The sequence below is a fragment of the Aulonocara sp. 'chitande type north' Nkhata Bay genome, linkage group LG10 (genome assembly GCF_057382095.1).
Source record: "Aulonocara sp. 'chitande type north' Nkhata Bay isolate Kocher_YH1m ecotype deep benthic linkage group LG10, A_spYH_male_GT1.1, whole genome shotgun sequence".
Lineage (NCBI taxonomy): Eukaryota > Metazoa > Chordata > Actinopteri > Cichliformes > Cichlidae > Aulonocara > Aulonocara sp. 'chitande type north' Nkhata Bay.
Genome location: NC_141353.1, coordinates 2,677,081 through 2,692,037, shown reverse-complemented (window position 1 = coordinate 2,692,037; position 14,957 = coordinate 2,677,081). Strand labels below are relative to the sequence as shown.

The window sequence follows — 14,957 nt, the reverse complement described above, 5'->3', positions numbered from 1 at the left end:
AAAGCTAACAAAGCTATCTAGCTTCTCTCACAATCATATAACATCAGAGATATAGAAAATAAAATATCGCTGTCGTCTTAATAACTTATTATAAATACGTAATGAATGCTCGACACATGCGTCATAAAGTGGACACACCCCTTAGCATTTTAATGAGCTTTTACTCCACTTTCTGTCTTCGCCTTCCAGTATTGAGGACTACGCTTCCCATGCTCCTTCGAGGTTGGAGCTTGCGCAATTTGTTTTCCACGGCCCTAGCTGCTGGCAGTGGCTGTATGCTGTTTGTTGTGTTTACATTAAGGAAGAGAAAGAAAGAATTTCCCAAGCTATTGTAACACCGTGGCTGTCGCATGAGGTAAGCACCAGACCTTTGTTAAATGTGTGCTCTATCTGTCTGTTAATCATTTGTATGGACGTTAGCAGGAAGAAAAAGTCTACAGTTAAATTAGTTGTTGAGCGATAATTTAGCTAGCATCACAAACAGACAAGCTAGTTGAACACTAAAGAAGCGAAAGTCATCGATTACAGGGCCATAGTCAACATGCTGAACTCTATATATGAGATTATGCCAGTTTTAGAGGATTTTTAAGCAGACCACAATGAGCCAGTTAGCCTGAGTGTGTGTTATCATCTTTTTTGCGCTAACCCACTGAGTCAGCTTGCTAGCGTTGAATAAAACAGTATCGCACAGAGACAATAGGTGGACAAACGTTTGCATCTTAAGACAAAGGAGAGGACATCGCTGGTGTATAATGTCACCATGCAACAAATAAGACGATAGCAGCGTTTATGAAACGCACATAAGCTTTGCTTCTCTTAGCAAGGCATTAGATGCTGATAGATTTTGTTCAGAAGTTATTAAGTTGTGATCTATATGAAACTCGTTAGGTATTCTGTAAGAGCACGTGTTTAGTGTGCGGACAAGTATTTTTAGAAAGATATATATCTATATCTATATAGATATAGATATCTATATGTCAAATGTTGCTGATAATGGTTTTTAAAATAAAGACTTACATCATCATCAGCTTGTGAAACACTAAAAACGGTGACCAAATATCAAAACTCTGAGAGAATTTGCCAAACATTGTATTGTTGAACTTTCTTAGTATTAGAAGGCTTTTTCTGATGTATGTAAAACACAAACTAATGGAGGTTTATTTTTATGGATGTGCATGGAAAACTACCAGGTTTAGAAAGGCTACTGTTTGTAAAAGCCAAATGATAAGCTTGTTATACAGGTAGCTGATTCATTGAAGAGGTAAAAACATTAAATATTATGTGACAGTTGAGTTAACAAAAATCACAAGAAAATAGGTCTTCAAGCAGTTGTGTGTCTTAGCAAAGCAAGTAGCAAGAGCTGTTAGCATCTGCATTTCAAAGGTTGAAGGTTTTCCATTCAGCCCCTCACTTTGTTTCCTTGGGTTTTGGTTTGTTGCAGGTTACTGGGTGAGCCCCTCCCTGCCATGAGAGCGGACCACCAGGTCACCAGCCCCCCCTCCTTCTGCAGTTGATGGATCTGCAGCTGGTGCAGAGATGACAGACAGCGTCAGGGCTTTCCTCCGCGATGTTGCGACGGTTAGCAAACACAAAGACACTGCACTCATAAATAATTTATGACATAATGTGCAAGTATGTAGTGTATGCAAACTGAAACAGAAACATTCAAAACAATGGACCCATTCAGCCCTGCTGGTTGAAACAGTAGAAAGAGCGAGCTGAAGATCGTAATTCTGACTGATTTCTGTGACATACACATGATTTAGCAATCTTAATGTAGATAGTATGTTCCATCCATTTGGTGTCAGAGTTTTGGATGTTAAAGTTCTGCGAGTAGCCAGTTTTGAAACTTGGCAGCCGACATCTTGGAATAAGCCCAGACTCTCATTTTTAAGTCTCTTTCTAAATAAAAGTCGAGCGATCATTTCAGTGGTCACTGGGACAGAAAAACTGCTTGTACAGAAACACAAGTCATATTCAATAAAAACAATTTCACAAGTTTGGAAACTTTGCTCTAAGTTTAAAGAGCTTTTTTGCCTCTTAAGTTACACTGTTTAACATCATTAATGCTTCAGTAACGGTCCAGTGCAGAGCCAAAATGAACAGCTTCTCTACTCAACAAATGTCACGCTAATTCACAATGTGGATCCACAGTAGGGACATAACGAGCAGAGAGAGGTGCCTCCATGCAGCAGAAACTGTGTTGAAACCTCTGCTGTGTCCATGCATCTGTGCAAACACGAGGTTGTTTCCAGTTTCAGCACTCACTGAGTGCATAGAAATACTCATCAGAAATTGAATCTGTGACTGAAGTGTAAGAAGAAGAGAAACTCAACCAGACAAAACCTCCAAAGACACAATAATGTTTGCATATGTTTCTCTAAAGAGCTTTACTGTGAAGCAAGTTCATCATAGCCAGGTTTTCTGTGGATTAGCTGGCTTCACAAAACCTAAAACCCCAGGCATTGGTCAAATCAGGACATCATCAGCTCACCCATGGAAATGCATGCAATGAAGCTTGCATCACACAGTTTGAGCTGATGTTAATGCCAGAGGTGGATGTTGCTCTGCAGTTACTGATTCAGCAGATCATTGGCAATGTTTAGGCATTATTCAGTAAGGTCTTTAGAATGACTCATTCTTTTACAAATGTTGGTAAAACCAGACTGCATGGCCATGAGACTGACAGTGTTTGACTTCAAAGATTAAGATGTGTGGCCATGACCATGCAAAGCACAGTTGGCACTACTGTAACTACAGCTGGGCTCCAGTGACGGTGTTATTAAGCCATACTTTGAACCTGTGCAGCCTGAACGTGTCCGGGTTACTTCAAGAGCCTCCAGAAATAATATTTGTCTTTGAAATAATGTCAAATGTTCTTTACTGACCTCACGGGGATCATTCATTACAGAGAAGATTTAAGACTTGTAGAAATGCTCCGACTGTCTCTTTTTGTATTTATGCTCTACAGGGGATCAAGGACTCCATATTGGGGATTGGAACAATCTCCAAGCTGGATGCTCGTATCCAGCAGAAAAGGGAAGAGCAGCGGAGGAGAAGGGCCAGCGGGGCCCTGGCACAGAGACGGGCACAGAGTGAGGAGCGCAAACCGGACAAGTAAGCACCCGAACACATTTTGGTCGCATTTTGTTTTCTTCACTAGTAAATATAATAATGTGTGAATTACAATATGTTATCTAGTTGGGGCCATCATCATATCCACCCTGCAAACTGCAGCACGCTGACAGTTCTCAGGAGTTTGTTTAGAAGCAATGAAATCAAGTCATGCGAAAGTGAAACATTAGTGTTGTTCATTTTTCTTCTAGTGATCCCAAAGTAGCCAGCAGGATTTTTCAATGCTGTGCCTGGAATGGAGGAGTGTTCTGGGTAAGCTTAAACTGTTACTGCCTCAAATGTGAAACATCATTATCCACTAAAGTATCAAAGCTGAATACCAAAGTTAAACAACCACGCTATGCAGGGAAGCACAAGTTAAAGAATAACAAAGGTATTTCTCTTTCTCTTCTCAGCTCAGTCTGTTTCTCTTTTACCGGGTGTTTATTCCACTCCTGCAGGCTCTCACGGCAAAAATCATTGGTATGTATGGCTGCTGCTCAATCTGGACCAAGTTTTCCGGTGTGTTACGGGAAGCAGATAATTAACAAAGCTGTTTTTACTCCAGGTGACCCCTCCCTCCATGGCAGTGTGTGGTCCTGGTTAGAGTTCATCCTGACGTCCGTCTTCAGTGCTCTCTGGGTCCTCCCCTTGTTTGTCCTCAGCAAGATCGTCAATGCCATCTGGTTCCAGGTCAGGCCCTTCTTTAAAATCAGACTTCCACGCCATGCACACGAGATGGTAACTTTTTTTGTCCCCTTCAGGCATCGGAGACTGTTATTACTTCTGGTGTACGATTTTCTGTAGTAGCATTCCACTTTAGCTCACAGCGCAGTAGACTATACTGAATCAGTGTCAGCTGCTGAGATTTATAAAGCCAGCGCTGCCTCAAGGGCTGCTGACTCTTCCTTTGCAATAGTTCAGACTGCTCTCTCATCAGAAATAGCCCCAAAATGTAAAGAAAGACAGAGGATACAGAGAAGAAGGGGTGTTTAATAATGTTCCCTCTAAACTGCGCGTGTGCACAATTGCGCACTGCTGGCACGTCTCTGCGCACAGAAAATCTGCGTTGCACACAAAAAAAAATCTAACCTGAATTGAAATTAAAATTAAAACTTTAACAATTCTGTTTTGCAGTGTTAGTCAGTGAGTGACTGGCTGCTCCCGTATGGGATTACAACGATGCCACCTTATCCCATAATCCAGCCAATAATGCGATTCACATTCGTATATACGCAGCTAATCAACGTGGTTGACAGGCTATGACAGCGTCCTTATGTGCCGACGCCGGTGTTTTAGCAAAGTGGCTGATGTGGAGTGAAGCCACGTTAATGACAACGTGTACAACCATTGGAGATGTGAGCAGGACAGACGGAACAACTGACGGAAAAAGTGCACACGTCTGCTGTTGCTCACAGTGGTCCAAGTGTCCGCTCAGGGAGTTTGTGTGTTCGCTCAGACACATGAAACATTAGAGGGAACATTGGTGTTTAATAAAGTCAGCTGTTAGATGGTATTGCAGCGCTTTATTAATAAAGAAGCTGTAGACACAGATGTTGCTTCTATTCATGGATGAGGCCATATGTGACGTTTAATTATACAGAAACAGTCTAAGGTTAAATTTTTGGTGTCCTTCCTGTACAACTATTTTTAATACAAATTTGGATATTGTGTAAAATGGAAATAAAAGCTAAATATGATTATTTGCAAATTATAAAAGCAACTATTACAAACTAAAAAATGTTGTAATAAAAAACCCCTGAAGTTATGCAATGCTGTGTGCACCTCATAACTATGTTCTTTAGCAAGAGATAAGTAAGTGTAACAGAGCATCCTGGTAAGTTAGAATGGGGTCGTGATTTTTAATAACTCAACCATACGGTTACAGAATAATGTTTCTCACAGTAAAGAAAGTCGTGATTGGTTTATGCTAGGGTCCCACAGCTTAAAAAAATAACTTTAATCAACCCAACACCAGAAGTAGCACATCCAACACACCACACTGCTGACCACCAGAGGAGACTACCAGCTCATCATCAGGTGTGATTTCCACACGTAGGAGCAGATGAGCCAGGGGAAGGAAAGAGGTCTCCAGAGCACTCACCGATTCAGCAGAACCTAGTGGCATGTGTGCATCATGTCTTTGATCTAACTGAATATGAATCAATTTGTGACTACCACACTAACAACAGAAAACCGAAAATATTGTAAAGTATTTTTTAATGGTTAAAACAGATTAATCACCCTGCCTCCACAAGAAAGGGCTAATCACACACCCTTCTTCTGGCTGATGGAACAAGCACAGTGCCACACACTGTCAGAGAAATGGCCCACTGGTGCTGCCGGCGACTCTCATCGGTCTCATACTCCTGACTCTGATGAGCAAGTGGAAACCAACTGTGCTCAATCACAGAGCTGCAGAAAGGGTGATACATGAAGAGACAGGAGAAAGCAGAAGCACTATGGGATGTAAAATAATATGGCACATAATATTATTCAAATATTCCCTCTATTAATTCAAGTCTTTGTGCACAATATACAAGGCTGAAAATCAATGTGAAATGAGCATTCTATTAAGATCTTAAAAAAGGGCATCTTTGTCAAACAAGACCGGGCTGTTTTCAGCACGATAATGCCAAAGCACAAAACCTCAGACCTGTCGATGAACTTCTGACAAACATTTGTTGTTGTGGTTATTTTGAGAGGATGATATTCGAAAATAAGAACTGGAAAACATTTCCCCAGCAGGGTCAGATGTCCATTACAGAGTTAAAAGCAGTTATACGTCCTGTTTGGCTGCAGTGACACTGATATCATTACGTTGCTCTGTGTTATAGGACATAGCTGACCTTGCATTTGAAGTGTCTGGCTGTAAAGCTCAGCCATTCCCCAGCGTCAGTAAGATCATCGCAGACATGCTTTTTAACCTCCTCCTCCAGGCGCTCTTCCTCATTCAGGTACATTTTATCCTTTCTTTAAAATAAATCTGCATAGCTGCCTGTGTTTCTCACTTTATTCCAACGAGTGTCGCTGTGTGTATTTTTGTGGTCCTCCAGGGTATGATCGTTAGTCTCTTCCCCATCGATGCTATTGGACAGATGGTTAGCCTCCTCCACATGTCTCTGCTCTACTCCCTGTACTGCTTTGAGTATCGCTGGTTCAACCATGGTGAGTCCTCTGTCAGCTTCTATACAGACACAGACTCATCTGAATTCAATGGGAACCTCTAAACCAGGGGTGTCAAACTCAAATACACAGTGGGCCAAAATTCAAAATGGAACAAAGTCGCAGGCTAACATTAATATTTATTGAAAAAAAAAATCTTCCTCCAGATGTAAGAATGAATCTTTTCTTATGTACTCAAACAAGTTTTGCTGAAAAACTGAATATGGAACAAGCAAAGCTTAATACTAAACAATATATATATTAGCTGTATAATACCAGTAGGCCAGCTCTAATAGTAATTTGGTATGGCTTCGCGGGCCAAATGTAATTAGGCTGTGGGCCAAATTTGGCCCGCGGGCCAGAGTTTGACACCTATGCTCTAAACGATGTGTTTTTTTGTGTTTGTCTAAGGCATCGAGATGCACCAGCGGCTGTCCAACATTGAGAGGAACTGGCCATATTACTTTGGCTTCGGCTTACCCATGGCTCTGCTGACTGCCATGCCCTCATCATACATCATCAGGTTAACACTGCGTGATTTTTTTGTGATCATTATTACAAGTATTATTTTGTTTGTGGTCCATTTTCCAGTCATGTTTTTTTTATTACACTTTATATATACAGTGGGGCAAAAAAGTATTTAGTCAGCCACCGACTGTGCAAGTTCCCCCACTTAAAATGATGACAGAGGTCAGTAATTTGCACCAGAGGTACACTTCAACTGTGAGAGACAGAATGTGAAAAAAAAAAATCCATGAATCCACATGGTAGGATTTGTAAAGAATTTATTCGTAAATCAGGGTGGAAAATAAGTATTTGGTCACCTCAAACAAGGAAAATCTCTGGCTCTCACAGACCTGTAACGTCTTCTGTAAGAAGCTTTTCTGTCCCCCACTCGTTACCTGTATGAATGGCACCTGTTTGAACTCATCATCTGTATAAAAGACACCTGTCCACAGCCTCAAACAGTCAGACTCCAAACTCCGCCATGGCCAAGACCAAAGAGCTTTCGAAGGACACCAGGAAAAGTATTGTAGACCTGCACCAGACTGGGAAGAGTGAATCTACAATAGGCAAGCAGCTTGGTGTGAAAAAATCAACTGTGGGAGCAATCATCAGAAAATGGAAGACATACAAGACCACTGATAATCTCCCTCGATCTGGGGCTCCACGCAAGATCTCATCCCGTGGGGTCAAAATGATCATGAGAACGGTGAGCAAAGATCCCAGAACCACACGGGGGGACCTGGTGAATGACCTGCAGAGAGCTGGGACCAAAGTAACAAAGGTCACCATCAGTAACACACTACAACGGCAGGGAATCAAATCCCGCAGTGCCAGACGTGTTCCGCTGCTGAAGCCAGTGCATGTCCAGGCCCGTCTGAAGTTTGCCAGAGAGCACATGGATGATACAGCAGAGGATTGGGAGAATGTCATGTGGTCAGATGAAACCAAAGTAGAACTTTTTGGTATAAACTCAACTCGTCGTGTTTGGAGGAAGAAGAATACTGAGTTGCATCCCAAGAACACCATACCTACTGTGAAGCATGGGGGTGGAAACATCATGCTATGGGGCTGTTTTTCTGCCAAGGGGACAGGACGACTGATCCGTGTTAAGGACAGAATGAATGGGGCCATGTATCGTGAGATTTTGAGCCAAAACCTCCTTCCATCAGTGAGAACTTTGAAGATGAAACGAGGCTGGGTCTTCCAACATGACAATGATCCAAAACACAACAAAGGAGTGGCTCCGTAAGAAGCATTTGAAAGTCCTGGAGTGGCCTAGCCAGTCTCCAGACCTCAACCCCATAGAAAATCTGTGGCGGGAGTTGAAAGTCCGTGTTGCTCGGCGACAGCCCCAAAACATCACTGCTCTCGAGAAGATCTGCATGGAGGAATGGGCCAAAATACCAGCTACTGTGTGTGCAAACCTGGTAAAGACCTATAGTAAACGTTTGACCTCTGTTATTGCCAACAAAGGTTATGTTACAAAGTATTGAGTTGTATTTTTGTTATTGACCAAATACTTATTTTCCACCCTGATTTACCAATAAATTCTTTACAAATCCTACCATGTGGATTCATGGATTTTTTTTTTTCACATTCTGTCTCTCACAGTTGAAGTGTACCTCTGGTGCAAATTACTGACCTCTGTCATCATTTTAAGTGGGGGAACTTGCACAATCGGTGGCTGACTAAATACTTTTTTGCCCCACTGTATGTGTGTGTGTGTGTGTATATATATATATATATATATATCCATAGGTCCCTCATCCTATTCATGTAGCCCCTTCCGCCAGGGTTACTTGCGTAGTAGCATTCCAACAATGCCCTGTTTTCGTCTCTTGCCCACCGATGCCTTCTTGTTCCAGTAGCCCACTTTTCGTCAGGGTGCCCTGGTTCCTCAACACCTGACGCGGACCTTGTTGATCCGGGCGACGTCCGAGCCGGCATGCCTTCATATTTATCTGTCTCGCTCATGTCTGCGGTAGGCTTGCTTAGCATAGGGGGTCTAGCCTTAGGACCCTTACTGGATACAGACGCCCCAGGCAGGAATCGAACTTGCGATCCTCTGTTCCAAAGGCGTGTAGTCTAACCACTACGCTATCCAGCTGCTAGGGAGGTTAGCCAACTAACGGAGTTGCAGAAAGGTGCGACAAATAAGGTGCCTAAGAAATACAGCAAGCTGTCCATACCTGAGGCCTTGGAAACTGCCAAGCAAAGACTCACAGCCTTGGCCAGCCGCTTGAGGAGGTACACCAGAGAGATAGAAGGCAGGAGAATAAACCAGCTGTTCTCCACAGAACCAGCAAAGGTGTACTCTCAGTGGCAAGGGAACAATAAGAGAACAGCACCACCAAGGCTGGAGACGGAGCAATACTGGAAGAGCATATGGGAGAAGGATGCAACCCATAACGGCAATGCTCAGTGGCTAGAGGATCTGAGGGCAGACCACAGCGACCTCCCTGAACAGGGTCCAGTAACCATCACAGTGGCAGATATCCAAGAAAGGGTCTCCAGTATGAAGAGTTGGACAGCACCAGGGCCCGACATGGTTCACGCCTACTGGCTGAAGAAGCTGACTGCACTCCACGAGCGTCTGGCAGCACAAATGAACCAGCTGCTAGTTAACGAGAGACACCCGGAATGGCTAACTGAAGGCCGGACGGTCCTGATCCCCAAGGACCCCAAGAAGGGACCGGTCCCCTCCAACTACCGACCAATAACCTGCCTCAGTACTACATGGAAGCTCCTGTCAGGCATCATATCGGCTAAGATGAACAGGCACATGGGTCAATACATGAGCGGGACACAGAAAGGAATTGGCAAGAATACCAGAGGCGCAAAACACCAGCAACTGGTAGACAGAACAATCAGCCGAGACTGCAAGACCAGACTGACCAACCTGTGCACTGCCTGGATTGATTACAAGAAGGCCTATGACTCAATGCCCCACAGCTGGATACTGGAATGCCTAGAATTGTACAAGATCAATGGGACCCTAAGAGCCTTCATCAGGAACTCAATGGGGATGTGGCGTACAACACTAGAGGCCAACTCCAAGCCCATAGCACAAGTCACCATCAAGTGCGGGATCTACCAAGGAGATGCTCTGTCCCCACTGCTGTTCTGCATAGGCCTGAACCCCCTCAGTGAGATCATTAACAAGACTGGCTACGGATACAGACTCCGGAACGGAGCAGTTGTCAGCCACCTCCTGTACATGGATGACATCAAGCTGTATGCCAAGAGTGAACGAGACATCAATTCACTGATCCACACTACCAGGCTATACAGCAATGACATTGGAATGTCGTTCGGACTGGAGAAGTGTAGTCGGATGGTAACAAAGAGAGGGAAGGTAGTCAGAACTGAGGGGATTGAACTACCAGAAGGCAACATTGCAGACATAGAGGACAGTTACAAGTACTTGGGGATCCCACAGGCGAATGGGAACCATGAAGAGGCCGCTAGAAAAGCTGCAACCACCAAGTACCTGCAGAGGGTCAGGCAAGTCCTGAGGAGTCAGCTGAATGGTAAGAACAAGATCCGGGCCATCAACACGTACGCCCTGCCCGTGATCAGGTACCCTGCTGGGGTAATAGGCTGGCCAAAGGAGGAGATAGAAGCCACTGACATAAAGACAAGAAAGCTCCTTACCATGCATGGAGGGTTTCACCCCAAATCCAGCACCCTGAGGCTGTACGCTAAGCGGAAGGAAGGGGGCCGGGGACTGGTGAGTGTCAGCACCACAGTCCAGGATGAGACAAGGAACATCCAAGAATACATTGGGAAGATGGCCCCAACTGACCGAGTGCTCAGTGAATACCTCAGGCAGCAGAAACCCAAGAAAGAGGAGGGAGACGAGGAACCATCATGGAAGGACAGGCCCCTGCACGGTATGTACCACCGGCAGATAGAGGAGGTGGCTGATATCCAGAAATCCTACCAGTGGCTGGACAAAGCTGGACTGAAAGACAGCACAGAAGCACTAATCATGGCAGCACAAGAACAAGCTCTGAGCACAAGATCCATAGAGGCTGGGGTCTATCACACCAGGCAAGACCCCAGGTGCAGGCTGTGTAAAGATGCCCCAGAGACAATCCAGCACATAACAGCAGGGTGCAAGATGCTAGCAGGCAAGGCATACATGGAACGCCATAACCAAGTGGCCGGCATAGTGTACAGGAACATCTGTGCGGAGTATAACCTGGAAGTCCCGAGGTCAAAATGGGAGATGCCCCCAAGGGTGGTGGAGAATGACCGAGCTAAGATCCTGTGGGACTTCCAGATACAGACGGACAAAATGGTGGTGGCTAACCAACCGGACATAGTGGTGGTAGACAAACAGAAGAAGACGGCCGTAGTGATCGATGTAGCGGTTCCGAATGACAGCAATATCAGGAAGAAGGAACACGAGAAGCTGGAGAAATACCAAGGGCTCAGAGAAGAGCTCGAGAGGATGTGGAGGGTGAAGGTAACGGTGGTCCCCGTGGTAATCGGAGCACTAGGTGCGGTGACTCCCAAGCTAGGCGAGTGGCTCCAGCAGATCCCGGGAACAACATCGGAGATCTCTGTCCAGAAGAGCGCAGTCCTGGGAACAGCTAAGATACTGCGCAGGACCCTCAAGCTCCCAGGCCTCTGGTAGAGGACCCGAGCTTGAAGGATAAACCGCCCGCAGGGGCGTGCTGGGTGTTGTTTTTATATATATATATATATACACACACACACACACACACACACACACACACAAACTACAGAAATATATTCAAAACTAATGAAAGGCACATATTGGAGAACAAAGTGCTCAGAAGTAGGTGCAAAGGACTTGGTCTGAGTAGAGAGTCCGTATGTGAGTGGCCTGAGTGATGAGGGTTACTAAGACCATGGCTCCGACTGGTGAAGAGGGTGGGGGGATAGTGTTTGTTAACAGTCCGAATGGCTCAGGGGAAGAAGCTGTTTATGAGAGTGGAGGTGTGGGACCTGATTGACCTGAGGTGCCGACCAGCGAGTCAAACAGTTGTTGGGCGGGGTGCAAGGGGTCACGTGGGATGGCCCTGGTTTTCCTGAGACAGGAGGATCTGGTGATGGCCTCCAGGGGTGGCTGAGGGCAGCCAGTGATTTTTAGGGCAGTGTTAATTACCCTCAGTACAGCCGTCCTGTTCTCATTATTGTCCCCTGTGTACCAAACACCCAGGCAGTAGGAGAGCACGCTCTCCACTGAGGAGCGGTGAAGGCCAGCAGCAGCTTCTGGTCCAGGTTATTCTTCCTCAGGACAGGAGGAAGTGCAGCTGCTGTTGGGCCTTCTTTACCAGCGCGTTGGTGTTGTGGGTCCAGATCAGATCAGCGGAGATGTGGCGTGCCCAGAAAACTGAAGGTGGAGACAGATTCCGCCTGTTCTGCGTTTATAATGAGAGGTGGACCTGTCTGTGTCTCCTGAAGTTCATTATGAGTTCTTATGTTTTAAGGACGTTCAGCTTTGGGTTATTTCTTGAGCACCACCGGGACAAGTTTTCTACCTCCACCCTTTATGCTGTCTCATCTCCATCAGAGTATGGCAGTGACAAATAGCAAACATCAGAGTCCACACTGATGCCTGGCAGGTGTGTTCACACGTAACAAGGAGGAGTTACTGTACAGTTTTATAGATAATGATAGGAATGATTTCCTGAAGTGTTCTTTATGGCAACGCTGTTGAATTATTCTGAGGGAGATGGAGCTGTGCTGCCTCAGAAGTGCGCAATAGAGATGGGCTGTCCATGATGGAGAGCAGTTTGTTCAGCGACCTCCTAAACCTCACTGACTCAAACGCCTCCAGATTCTGGTCAGTGATGGTTCCAGCATCTCTGGGTCTGTTGCTGACCCTTCTCCCCAGCATATAACAGCAAAACAGATGTAACTCGCTACCACAGACTGGTAGATCTCCACCATCCTGCTGCACTCATTAAAGCTTCCTGAGCTTCATCAGGAAACAGTCTGCTCATCCCCTTCACTTTGAGAAGGAGAGGAACTCCACTATTTATAATTACAATATATTACAAAGGAGTAATTAGTTATAAATAAATATAGTGAATGGTCACAAACATGTCAGAACTTTCTAATAGAGAGGAATCTGGAATTTGGACCTTCTGCTCTGTTTTTAATGGTTTTTAAATGCTATCTTTGTTTCCTATGCAGCGGTTGCTTGTTCTCCATCCTTTTCCCTCTGTTCATCATCAGTGCTAATGAGGCAAAGACACCAACAAAGCTGTAGTGAGTGTCCAACAACACACTGTAAGAACAATAAATAAAAGGATCTATTTCACAAGTGACTGATGTCGATTTCACTCTTCCAGCCACTTCCAACTGCGTCTCTTCTCCCTGGTCGTGCTGATCAGCAACAAGCTTTTCCACAAGACTGTCCACCTGCAGTCATCACTGACGTCATCTGCCTCCACAGAGAGGCTGTCAACACCTCACACCTCCCCGACCCGCCAGAGGCTGCTGCCCACCCAGTGAAGGAGATAGGATAGTCACCAACAAGCGGTTTCACTGAAAAAAATTTTTTTTTTCTTTTTCTAGAAGGATCGCCCTTAATGAAGATGAGTTCAGCTGGTTCATGTGGTTCAGGACAAAGGGTTTACATGTTTTTGTGTAATCTGTGCCGCCTCAGTTACTCATTTTTATCCACCTTTTCTGTGTGACACAAAAATCGACTGACCTGTGCCTCACACTCAAAACACTTTAAATACTAAGATCCAGACTTCTTTTTACTTTTCTTTCTTTCTTTGCATAATGTGCCATTTGAGTGACTCTCCTTTTAATAAATTACAGCACAAGACATCACAAAGTTTTAATTTCTTTAAGCAAACGTGACTAAAGAAGGATATTTTTCTCTTTGAAGGGGCTTTTTTGTGTTCAGAAGCAAAGCACAGGTGTGTTTTCTTAAAAGTCACATTCCTCCCTCACAGATCCAACACTTTCTTGCACACGGACGTGTTTCTCTATTAAATTCTGCTCTCCTCACAGTCCCGTCTGCAACCTTGTACAGTTATAAAGGGAGGCTTTTTAGTTTGAAATCCCCACAGCTTTGTTTTCAGTAGAGTACAAGCATCGTTTCAGGAGCTGCTATTAAAAGGCAGAGTGACCTTTTTGTAACGGAAATCAACCAGAAATTCACTTGTGTGCATTGACATAACTGTTCCTCTGCGTCCCATCCCAAAAATAAAAAGTCTGGATTCTGCTGTCTAACGTCACAATACACACGGCTACACCGGCAAAGGGCAAGCTTCATTAGAGCTTTTAGTGTATTGATAGATGAGACGACACTGCCAAACCGCTGCATCTTTAACTTTACTTTGACCACTTCAACGCTAAGCTCTGTCACAAAGGAGTCATGTAGCTCGTAGCTTTACAACAGACGGGTGATCAGCCTCGACTCGCTTGCTGTAGTGCCCCTTGCACCTTAAAGAGAGCTTGATGCAAATATAACTGATCCCCAAATATCATTGGCTGTTTGGTTATTTGTGCTGTACATAATGTTAATACCTCCTGAATGTTCAGTCAGAAGCCCAGCGCCACACAGTGACCCCACCCCAACCTTTGTCTCATCAGAGCTCGTGGATGTGGAGCGGGGCCATGATTTTAAACAGTGTGCAATTATTGTAAGAAGAGCATAGTGTTTGTGCAGACTGATATTTGTGAGTGAGGTTTTGTAAAAGTAATACTTCTAATTTGAATAAAATTGGTCAGTATTCAATATTTGAGCTCTTGTGTTTCTGTGTTTTTTGTTTCTCTACGACATTTCAAACTCAGCATTGCAAAGATAAGGATAGATAAAGGATTTATATCACTGAAAATCAGATTAGGTCCTTGGGTTGCACTCCAAATTGTTCATGGTTGATAAAAAAAAAAATGTTTCAGGCATCTAACAGAAAGGTATCAGAGATGTTTTGAAAACTGGCTTAACACAGATGCAGATGGACTTTTGTACTTGATTGAGCTAAAAAAGACCTGTGATTAACTGATCACCAAAAGATACAGTGGGAGGATTAATTATTTTTGGGCAGTTTTATTTTAATAGAGAGAGAAAGAAAAACTTTACTCAAAAGTAACACGTTGATTTGTAAGAGGAAACAACGTGAAAAATAATGAGAATGAATCTACACCAACGAAATGAGGTGAAAGTATTTTCAACC

At 44.3% G+C, this 14,957-nt stretch overlaps 1 protein-coding gene across 1 annotated transcript; it reads left to right on the top strand.

Moving 5' to 3' along the window:
- Positions 1–202: 202 nt before the first annotated feature.
- Positions 203–14,536, top strand: ei24 (EI24 autophagy associated transmembrane protein). Its single transcript, XM_086307796.1, has 11 exons — positions 203–355; positions 1,442–1,578; positions 2,972–3,117; positions 3,327–3,387; positions 3,531–3,597; positions 3,683–3,807; positions 5,952–6,071; positions 6,171–6,282; positions 6,691–6,802; positions 12,958–13,032; positions 13,116–14,536. Exons 2-11 carry the CDS (start codon positions 1,537–1,539, stop codon positions 13,276–13,278), a joined length of 1,023 nt encoding a protein of 340 aa, XP_086163922.1. The 5' UTR covers positions 203–355; positions 1,442–1,536; the 3' UTR covers positions 13,279–14,536.
- Positions 14,537–14,957: the final 421 nt, after the last annotated feature.